Here is an 11,167-nt window from a genome sequence, read left to right as displayed (position 1 = left end):
GCCAGGAAAGAATTGTTCCTACCTGATTTGACACAAGACTGCAAGACCAAATTTCTACTCAATACTTTGACAGTATCGTGAACTAACTCGATGAACGTGAAATATGTTATAGCAAAAGTAAAACCATCTAATTTTGGGAAACAAATGATCCTATATATTGTCTATGTAGTGTCTTTGACTTTCGTCTTTGAAATACACTACCTGATGTTGTATTGCACTGCCAATCTTTGACAGTATGGTATTGTGGTATGTGTGAGATTACAATAATTTCAATGGCATTAAAATATGTAAAATATATGTTTGTTGGCTATTTAAAAGACCCCAAACATGAACCATCCGTAAAACTTTTTAAAAACCCACACTATAAATAATAAATATATTCAATGGACGAAATTGAGGGCGAGGCCTGTGCTGGGGTGTAAACGTGGGGCGTGGCAGAGCGGGCAGTGGGCGTGGTCTATTAAACAGTGGGCGTGACCCAGCGTATAGTGGGCGCGCCCGCTGCGACGTTGCGGAGGCTTCAAGATGGCGGAAGCCCTGACAACTCAGGAGGAACTGGTGAGAGTAGTTTGATACATTTTATTATTTAAGTGGTCGTGTTCAATGCTTGTGCGTTATATTTCCAAGACTGGATATGTGGGCTGATTTGATATGTCTATATTGGACCAATAGTTGTATTTCTGAGGGGGCTATTATAAAGCATGACTCCCATCGCACCCTTCCATGTCGACCGATCCCCGTGATGGACTGACAGCAGATAGCTTATATGTTGGTTAGGTTAAAACGCAATGTCGATCTCTGGTGAGTGCCTGTAGGACCTCGGAGGCCAGTTGTGATGATACGCAATCCTGTCTTCTAAACTGCGTTCAGTGTGATTGTATTTAGTCAATCAGCGTTACCAGGTTGAGTCGTGGTAGCCGCGGTAGTTAACGCTAGCCTGAATTAGCTTGCTACCACATGTTAACCCTGCACAGCCCTCCTAAGCAAGTGTTGCCGTAGAGAAACTCGGCCCGACAGCTCTGTTGTTGTCGTCATCACAGTTGTATGTTTAGTCATGCGGAACGACACGATCCATTTGGATGACTATGAAGGTTGTGTAATGATGTCCTAAATGTTGATGGGAGTGCTCGTCGTGTGACTGAGTGTTGCCAGCCAGCCAGCAATATCCGGCTATCAGATTTACTGCATACACTTCACAGAACTGGGCCCCCAGTTCTTAGCATTGTTGTTGCCTCTCTAGGCAAAGAGGTGACCAAATGTCTAGAGAGCCGAGGACCATGTGTTTTAATGTCAGCGACAGGCATGAAGACTCCTAGCGATGTGACATTTAAATGCGCTCTGTTTCCCCCACATTCTTGACCGCTCACGTTATATCTTTACACGTCCCAGATTTCCCCCGAAAGGAATGACAGATAGTTTAAACATTAATCACATGTTCGCTTAATCCTCTCTCTGCTGACACTTCCGAACCCACAGATTAATATCCAACTTTATACCATGTCCAATTTCAACATAAGTCTATAATTAATTCATACCGCAGCAGAAGCTTTGGGGGCATCTATGTTCTCGATTAATTAACTAATTTACATTTATTTTCTACAACAGCTGTGCTTAATTTAGGCTATTAAAAATACATTCTTCTATATTGATATGTCATAGCATCCATTGCCCTTGGGTGTCCTACTCGGTTTGTACAGTACCTTTCGAACCACTTCTAAAACACATCTTGTAGGTTTATAAACCCCAGTTGGTAGAGAACTACAGATTATCACAAATCTCCTCTGTTTTGTTAAACTTTGTTAAGCATTACTTAGAGAATTATATTGTTCGTTCAACCTGAGATCCTATCTATAATGTGTGTGTGTGTGTGTGTATATATATATATATATATATATATATATAATGTATTTGATTTGCAATATTGTTGCTTCACCTTTCCAATATAAATAGGGATAGACCGATATGGATTTTTTAGGACCGATTTGTTTTCATCAGCCTTAGCCGATGACCGATACGCCGATACCGATTTTCTTGAGCCGATATTACCCTGGAAATCCAGATTTCTTCCGAGAGCACAATTTGAATTTGCTCAGCGAGTCACTCTGGGAACGAGCATTATACTCACTTCCCAATTCCTCTGCCCCAGAACATTAACCAATTATATTGGTGTATCTGATATAGGCGGGCCAAAAGCGTTGCTGTGTTTCCGACCGGACACAGCACGAGTCTTATCTATTGGTTAGCTCCGCTGGTCTGGATACGTCATTGCTCATAGTGTTATCCAATTGCATGCAGTGATATTTTCAAATGCATGCTTGGTGCCGCCCCTCGAGTTGGGCTATTTTAATTTTTTTACTCATTGCCAGACCCTACAGCTTTCGGATGTGGGTCTGGATTTCCAGGCTAAGCCGATACTGCTTTTGCTCCCTCAATTTACATCATAAAAATGACACAATGATGATAACAAATGTTATAAGTCTCAATTTAAAAAAGGAACATTTATTGATCTGTAAATCATGGCGGGAAAAAATATAAAGAAATAAAAAAAATCTGCCGATATATCGGTCAATCACTAAACATAATGGACTATATCCAATACTGCCTACTGCCTTCCATCATATATCCCCTTGAATTTCTTTGTCCTTTTCTCCATCCTGCTAAATATTGGCCTGTATGTTGTTTGAAACACTGTATTAATTTATCTTGTTATCTTGGCCAGGGCTCCCTTAAAAAATATATTCTAATCCTGGTCCTCGCCTGGTGAAATACAGGATTAATACATAATAATAAAACCAATGTGCAGCTTGTCGGTCTTCACTTGTCTCTCATGCATGTGTCTGTTCTAGGCGGTGGAGGAGTTCCTGGGTGAGGTGCGCAGCAGGGAACAGCCTCACAGCGCTAGTCTCGTCTCCGAGCCCACGGCTGTCAAGTTCCTTATGGCCCGCAAGTTTGACGTCTCGAGAGCCATCAACCTCTTCCAGGCGTACAAGGTGCGGCACTTCCTCCCCTAATCCCGCCTGATTGACAGCACTCGAATGCACTGCTTTTGTTTTAATCATGCAGATGCTTGAAGAAGAATACAGCTACGTTATGTTTTTTTCATAATAATCACTAAAACCTGAATGGCTCAATATGGTCATCCAGTGATTCTAGGAAAACTAACAATTAGGGATACACCTATCATGATGATTGATTGATTGATTGATTGACTTTATTAATCCCCAAGAGGAAATTCATTTGCCACCAGCCACCACACACACACACAACAACATACATCAACAGGACAGTACTGATCAGTTTTTTTAGGCCAATTCCCATCACCGATTTTTTTGATTATTCCTATGAATATATATTTATAGGATGTTTCTTATGAAAATCATTGTGTGCTGATTTTATAAGGGTTCCTAGTTAGTTATATGAGGGTTGCACTTTGTTCCTTTAAGAAAAGACGAGACGGCATGTAAACACAGCACTGCAGAGTTTAGTTTGGACTAATTAAGTGTGGAGTCACACGGTTTTCTGTCTAGACGTAAAGGAATAAATTAAACATAACATGCAAAAGGAGAATGAATCAGGGGGATTACTGTTTATTTGAATGAGTCAGGCCATCAAAAGCTCAATCGCGCGCTAGGAAGAGGAGCTATAACGGATAATACCATAGACTGTGTGGATATCATGCACCCAACACAGATTTAATCCAACGTATAATCAAATGTAACAGTACCACCTGTGATACGCTCTGCACGGCCTGAGAAAACGAGTGCTACAGGGCAGAAGTGGCTGTCGTTATCCTACTAAGCTTTGCATAACAAATAATGACAGGCGGCAACATTTGCGTGTAGGTTACATTGGAGATGCTTACATCTGTAGCCTACTTTTTGCTTCCTGTGATGTGGCGCAAGCCTATTATCCAGATGTAAAACCATTTTCCATTACAACAACCATTACAACCGGATTCATTTCGGGTTTTGCACACGCAGAAACTGTTTCATTGGGAAAAATGTATTGAGTGAAAACAACATTTAATATATTAAACATAAATCACCTGCATGCAAAGGAACCGTACAGTATTGGCGCGACACACCGAATCCTTAGCACATCCGTGCCAAGGGGGTGCAGCTACAGTGGATGGTGCTGTTATGAAGTAAAGGTTTCAAGAAGCCATTCCCTCACATTGTAGGAACTATGTTGACATTAAAGTACTATGGCTGCAATCGTTTGGCTATACGTGATGATTATACTGAAGGTCAGTCTCGCTCATCTCCCATCAAAGTTGTGGAGCATCAAGTTAGTTTCACTTGAAGCAGAAGGAATGAGTGGGGAGCAGCCATGTCTTGTCAGGTTATAGATACTACTTATAGATACAGCAGTTTGCACTAACATGGGGATGTGCGAATAACGTCTAATAAGTCTACGTCTGCTACTTTCAGCGTAAACCAGAAAAAAAATGGCAGACTGAAGCCCGAGGGGATGCAGGCTTCTTAATGCAGTGTATAAACTATATCAAGGAAAAGCTATTCCTATGGATAAGTGAAGCAGAACATAATTTGATGTAGAATTATGTTAAATCGGTGCATCTACTAACAATGCTTAGGTTTAGGCTGCAGCGGATCGCCAATTGATTTTTAGTGAAGGCATGAAATTAACATGGCACAGGCAATCACGCTAGTGCACGTATGGCGCATTTCCATTGGCGGGTACGCTTCAGACCCAGCACGCCTCAGCCGACTAGTGAGGGTGCGGTATGGCCCAGCTCAGTTACGGCTCGCGTTTCCACCGCCGCCAGTACTCTTATGGTGGGCGGGGTTTAAGCCAGACGGCGATAGCCACGGCAGCTACGTAAGCATCGTGATCTCATAGCAGCCTGACACAGTGTAGCCTGCTAATAAATCCAAGGAAAAAGAAGAACGTGCTCAATGAACAAAGTTCAAGCAACAATGTAGGACGTCCAAGAAGGACCAATAAAGACGCTTTCACCGTTGTCCAGAAAAACCTCACCTGGTACCTGGTACTGTGTTTGTTTGTTATCCCCCTGTCGCACAGAAGGGACGATTCTGCCGACCAAACGGACAGTGTGTGTAGCTCAAACTTGCCGGGAACCTTTCAGGCGTCTCAGTACCTCAATGGAGTAGTACTGTGAGACGAGTACGGCTCAATACACCCTCCGGTGGAAATGCGCCAGTAGATACAAACATTTTCATGGTGTATTGCTCTAAATGGGAACATTTAAAAGAAATGCAATGTGAGTTGAAAGGCATACAAGGTTTGTTTGTTATTGTTATAACAAGTGAATTATGACAAATTCTGCCTCTGGGGATGTGGTTAAAAAGTTTTAAAGCTGTAAATTGAAGTCGATCATTTTGCTGTAAGCTTTCTTGTGATGTTGAGAATGATGAGACTATTTAGGGTTAGCTGACCTTTCCAAAACCTTCTCTACCAACCAACCTGTTGTGTCCTCAAACACAGAGGCTTAAAACCCATTTTATATGTGCCGTGCGTGTTCTGTGGGAGCCGTCGTGAAACAAAAATGACGTAATCTTGGCCTTCAGGCGCGACTCTTACGGCAATGACATTTTTAGGCCTAGTCCTGGAACTCCCTGTCCACAGCACCGTGAGGCTGAATGTAGACCATAAAGGCCATGGCCCTGACAGTCCACTGTTAGGCTGAATACAGAATATAAAGGCCCTGTCTCTGTGGACTGTCCACCGTTAGGCTGAATGCAAACCTGTTTGTTCTAATCTCAGAACACGAGAATCAAAGAGGGCATCTTCAACATCAACCCTGACGAGGAGCCCCTGCGCTCGGAGCTGCTGTGTGGCAAGTTCACAGTCTTGGTGAGTCGTGTGCATGTGTGTGTGTGTGTGTATATATATAATATATTATAAGTGATCCACATATCCCCAATTTGATAATTTTTGGGTTCCTACTATGTTGGGGCCTTTTATTGAATGTGTGAATTGCGTATGGTGATGCGGACCTCTGTGTGTGCCCAGCCTGGCCGTGATGCTAAAGGTGCAGCTCTAGCCCTCTTCACTGCTCGCCTCCACCGACCAGACGTCACCACCCACAAGGCCGTGCTGCAGGCTATAATCTATCAGCTGGATAAAGCCATAGAGAGGTACTTGTTGTTGTTGTTGTTGTTGTTTTTTTTTGTCTCGGTACCTCATTTGTATTTCTTTTTTTCTTGGAAGTTTTAAGCTGATTTCCTACGGAAATGAATTGGCATTTTCTACGTGAAATTATGTTTGACATTTGAAGCAATGCTCTGAGGATGTGGTCAAGTTAACAGATTTTAGCCTAGAGAAAACGTGGGAAGCATTGTGCCATCAAAGGCTATTCCACCCCTTTGTCTCTAAGCTATCATCAAGTGGTGTGTATATCTGCCCCTCAGGCTACCCGTGTCTTGATACAGTGAGATACGATTTAGATGGTATATTAACGTTCCAACGCTGTGGTTAGAGGCTTATTTGATATGATGTGATTCATCTGAGATTCGATAGTAAATGGACAAATTGTAAGTTGTGTCCCAATGTTTTGTTAATGTGTTTCCCTGCTCCCTCCCCAGCTTGCAAACGCAAAGAGACGGTCTTATATTTATCTATGACATGACCAACTCAAGCTACGGAAACTTTGACTACGAGCTCTGTGTCAAAATCCTTGACTTGCTCAAGGTAAAAAAACATCTTCTTGCGTCGTGTCATGAATTGATTTTAACGTAAAAGTATGTTCTTTTTTTTTGCACAAAAATCTTGACTAAAGGTGTGTGTGTGTGTGTGCGCGCATCTTTCTTCTACAGGGGGCGTTTCCTGCTCGTCTAAAATGCGTCTTCATTGTATCGTCCCCTCTCTGGTTCAGAGCACCTTTCGCAGTCCTTCGTCTTTTCGTCCGTGAGAAACTCAGAGAAAGGGTGTGTATGTGTCGTGGATTTACGACGTCTCCATCGTCTGCTTCTTTAACTGCCGTGGCTCCCTGCCTCCTGTTTTAAGCATGGCCCGGCTGTTTACACAGGGCTCCAGCACGGGGATTCACATGTGCTGCTTCTGCTCCTCATTTGCCAGGTGTGCACCGTAAAAGCCAACGAGTTGGCCAACCACATCCCCGTGCCGTCCCTCCCCGAGCACCTGGGCGGGACCTCCCAGTACAGCCACGTGGCCTGGATCCAGTCCTGCGTCAACGCGCACACGAACCCCGCCCCCGGCGACCACCCCGCGCACGACGCCCACGACTGCGTGGGCAGCCTGCTGCGCTCCTACAGCCTGGAGGGCGGCGACCCCAGCGCCGTCACCGCCGCCGCCGCCGCCCACCGGCACACGGGCGCGCAGCCGGGCCCCGAGCTGGCCGTGACCAACTCCAACTGCCACGACGACAGCAACGCCAACCCGCACAACAACCACCAGGGCAACCACCAACACTGGAACGGCTCTGCGCTGGGCGGGCCCAACGTGGCAGGCGGCCCGGGCCCCAACGCCAACGCCAACGGCTGCGGACGCCAGCCCCCGCCGCCCCAGTCGGCCACGCCCCCGGCCACGCCGGGCCACCACAACCTCAACGGGGACGCGCCCGTCTGCCGAGAGTCGGACGCGGCGTGTCAGCCCCAGAACGATAACGCAGAGGAGGACCCAGAGGCGGCGGCGGAGGACGAGGAGGACGAGGAGGAGGAAGAGGACGATGAAGAAGGGGTCCCGCCTCTGCCCCAGAAGGCGCTGCCGCGGCCGCCCCAGCAGTCCTCCCAGTGTCCGGCGCTCTCGTCGTCCTGGGACCCCGAGGAGTCGGACCCCTACATGGAGGTGTCCGTTCACATGCCCGAGCCCGGGGGCATGAGTGTGTGTGATCTGGTGGAGCACGTGAAGAGGAGGAAGAAGAAGGGGATCTACCAGGAGTACGAGGAGATCCGCAAGGAGCCGCCAGCCGGTACCTTTGACTACTCCAGGTCAGGATAACACGGAGCGTTCCCCACCGGGGGGGGGAAGACGTAGGGCAGACATTGGGATGTTTGGTTTTATCTCAAACTCTGTGTGTCTTATGTTTCCAGGAAGCTGGCCAATCAGATTAAGAATAGGTACAGTGATGTGCTCTGCCTGGACCAATCACGAGTGCGACTCAGTGAGCTGTGTGATGACGAGGACGAGGTAAAAAAAACACCATCCTTATCGGGCTCCCTGTTGGCACACCTTGGCATACTTCCGTGGCTTTGAGAACAGATATTTCAGACACAGCGTTATAAGTAGTTAGGTAGCCGAGCTGCACTGTTTACCTGGGACCTTTTTTATCTGGCTTGGGACATTCATATGTTTGCTTTTGTGAAGGTTTTGCTTCTATAATACCTGCGGAACTGTGTCTTACTGGCGGCTAACAACTGGGGAATGTTTGCTGTAGCGGTGGAGTCAAAGTCCTGATCTTATTCACATTCCACGCCTGGCACTGGTTTAACGTTCCAGTACACAAGCTTAACAAGCGGGAGCTGGTCTACAGGCAACAATGCATCACAAACTGTGTGCATACTGGTTTACTATTTAGACATTCATGCATGTTTTTCTTATCTTAAAGTAAATGTGTCGTTTGAAAAGTTTTAATGGTAAAATCAAATCAATGGTCTTCGGTGTGATGACTCACAAATTATTCACGAATCCATAAGCAGCATTTATTACCATAGTTTATTGTTAAGCATTTGTCGTACATAAGTAACTAGCACTTGGTGTAATTAGGTACTCTATTCATGTGAGAAAGCCACAACCTGAACCAAGATGCTATGATGGTAATGAATGTCCAGCTCCAAAAGGGGGCACCAGGATCACATGTTCCCTGGACTAACTCTCTCAGTGTTGTGCCTCCTGCAGACGTCAGACTACATCAACGCTAGCTTCATGGACGGGTACAAGAGAAGCAATGCCTACATTGCCACTCAGGGTGAGCATCGACTCGTGTTTTCCCCATATTCCCCTGAGCAAACAATGAAACATGGCAGAACAAAACCACTTGACTCAAGCAACTCAAAAACTCTCAAAATGGTGTATTTTCTGACGCAGGTCCCTTGCCCAAGACTTTCGAGGATTTCTGGCGAATGGTCTGGGAGCAAATGGTACTGCTCATAGTCATGACCACCAGGTGAGACTCTTGAAATCCACGTATTTTGTGTGGGGGGGGCGGGGAAGAAGGAGATGAGAGTTTGACTCCCTCCTCGCCGTGTCCCAGGGTGGTGGAGCGCGGGCGGGTCAAGTGCGGACAGTACTGGCCCCTGGAGGAGAGCCGGACGGAGCAACACGGGTACTTCCTGGTCAGGAACATGCACATCCAGGCTTTCCAGGACTTCAAACTCTCCCATCTGGAGCTGTACAACACTCAGGTGAGTCTCCAGGCTCACGCTCCCCTGAGCGGTTGTTATTATAGTGGACTACAGTGGCGTAATTGAGTCCATATTCAGATGTTCATATTTAGAAACCTGGTGGAGGGGCCTGGCTTCAAATCAGGATTCCTCGTTCTCCCTGGTACACAAAGATATACGGTGGCTGCTACATTCTGGGACAGTTGATGGTGTCTCTAAAGGTTCTTTTACATCAGGCCCGTAATGAATAAACGTCCCCAAAAAGGATGAATGCATTCAGCTCTCCACCTCATGAATGGGACGAAGAAGCACCATCTTACCACCAGAATAATATGTATTGAGAGGATTCAATTAGAATGGATGGTAACACCTTTTAATTCAAGTTTGGAGCGTTCTTTAATTCATCCATGAGACGTTGGTTTATGGTCGGTTCAATGACTGAAAGTACAATACAACAGACGCTAAATACTCATGTGGGGCTACCCTTGAGTAAGTTTACCCTTACTCAAGGGTAAACTTATACTTCAGACTATTTATGTTATTATATGATAAGGCTATTATATAATCATATTCCTATATTATTGTGGTACTACTAGCAGAACTTCCATGGCAGACCAGAGTGAGTCAATGAAGTTATTCAAATCACACCATGGTTGTTAAGTCTGGGACCGTTTTTAAACCTTATAAACTTAAAAGTGCTATTTCCTTTTGACATGGCTTGTAACGTCTAATCACCCTCACACCTGTTGGTAAAATAGGGGAGCTTTAATAATACTAGTGATGTAGATATTAACATAGGGTCTAATCCATGCCTCGATCAGGCTACCAGAGCCCACTGTCTTGGGTGTAAGGGTGTAAACCGGGTCGTTGTGTTCCTCTGCCGTCCCGCGTGTTAGACCGGCGAGAAGCGGGAGATCTCTCACTACCTCTACGTCAGCTGGCCTGACTTCGGAGTGCCCAAGTGTGCGTCGGCCATGTTGGATTTCCGTGAGCACGTGCAGCAGAGGCAGGAGGCGGCTGTCCAGAGCCTGGGCCCCAGCTGGACCGGGCCCCCCGGGGGGCCACCCGTGGTGGTCCACTGCAGCGCTGGCATTGGCCGCACAGGTAACCCACAACCACGGCGACGCGCGTAGCTCCGCGTAATCCAGTATGCTCAGTGCGTGCATTGTTGTGTGTGTGTGTGTGTGTGTGTGTGTGTGTGTGTGTGTGTGTGTGTGTGTGTGTGTGTGTGTGTGTGTGTGTGTGTGTGTGTGTGTGTGTGTGTGTGTGTGTGTGTGTGTGTGTATCTTTGAGCGTGTGTTCCAGTGTTGACTGTAAGCGAGCGTGCTCCTGCTGACTCTGTGCCCCCGGGGGCCCCTCAGGTACGTTCTGCACACTGGACATCTGCCTGGCGCGGCTGGAGGACATCGGCTCGGTGGACGTGCGGCAGACGGTGCGCCGCATGCGCACGCAGCGGGCCTTCAGCATCCAGACCTGGGATCAGTACTACTTCTGCTACACGGCCATCATCGAGTACGCCCAGCGCAACGGCAAGCTGAGCCCCGTGCAGTGGTCCGACTCAGAGCTGGAGACGGACAGCGAGTGACGGCCGCACGGAGGGGGGGGGGGGGTGCCCGAGGTGGGGAGGGGGGGAGGAGGAGGAGGAGGAGCCCCATGCCACGGCGAGACCACGGGAGAGGCGTCCACCACCAGAGACGGCAGCTGTGGGGGGGGGGGGAGCAGAAGAGTTGGGACGTCCGGCGACCACCGCCCCACCCCGAGGAGAGAACTCTGGGGTATACATTAACAAAAATACCATCATTTGAGAAGAGAGCTGTTGTGCAGAGACGTCACGTTCTGCAGGC

At 47.1% G+C, this 11,167-nt stretch overlaps 1 protein-coding gene across 1 annotated transcript; it reads left to right on the top strand.

The window, feature by feature from the left end:
- Positions 1 to 510: 510 nt before the first annotated feature.
- ptpn9b (protein tyrosine phosphatase non-receptor type 9b) lies at positions 511 to 10,944 on the top strand. Its single transcript, XM_084465525.1, has 13 exons — positions 511 to 558; positions 2,847 to 2,990; positions 5,746 to 5,835; positions 5,995 to 6,119; positions 6,567 to 6,672; positions 6,798 to 6,908; positions 7,060 to 7,931; positions 8,034 to 8,130; positions 8,839 to 8,908; positions 9,028 to 9,106; positions 9,194 to 9,344; positions 10,220 to 10,427; positions 10,685 to 10,944. Exons 1-13 carry the CDS (start codon positions 526 to 528, stop codon positions 10,906 to 10,908), a joined length of 2,310 nt encoding a protein of 769 aa, XP_084321651.1. The 5' UTR covers positions 511 to 525; the 3' UTR covers positions 10,909 to 10,944.
- The last annotated feature ends 223 nt before the right edge of the window (positions 10,945 to 11,167 follow it).

Source organism: Micromesistius poutassou, assembly GCF_964030765.1.
Source record: "Micromesistius poutassou genome assembly, chromosome: 3".
Taxonomy (NCBI): domain Eukaryota; kingdom Metazoa; phylum Chordata; class Actinopteri; order Gadiformes; family Gadidae; genus Micromesistius; species Micromesistius poutassou.
The sequence above is the reverse complement of the archived record's forward strand: the minus strand, read 5'-3'. Positions and strand labels throughout refer to the sequence as shown.

Coding starts and splice junctions, on each gene's coding strand:
- ptpn9b (XM_084465525.1), top strand. CDS start 526: ATGGCGGAAGCCCTGACAACTCAGGAGGAACTG. Junction 5,836..5,994: donor GTGGCAAGTTCACAGTCTTG/GTGAGTCGTGTG, acceptor GTGTGTGCCCAG/CCTGGCCGTGATGCTAAAGG. Junction 8,909..9,027: donor TGCCTACATTGCCACTCAGG/GTGAGCATCGAC, acceptor TTTCTGACGCAG/GTCCCTTGCCCAAGACTTTC.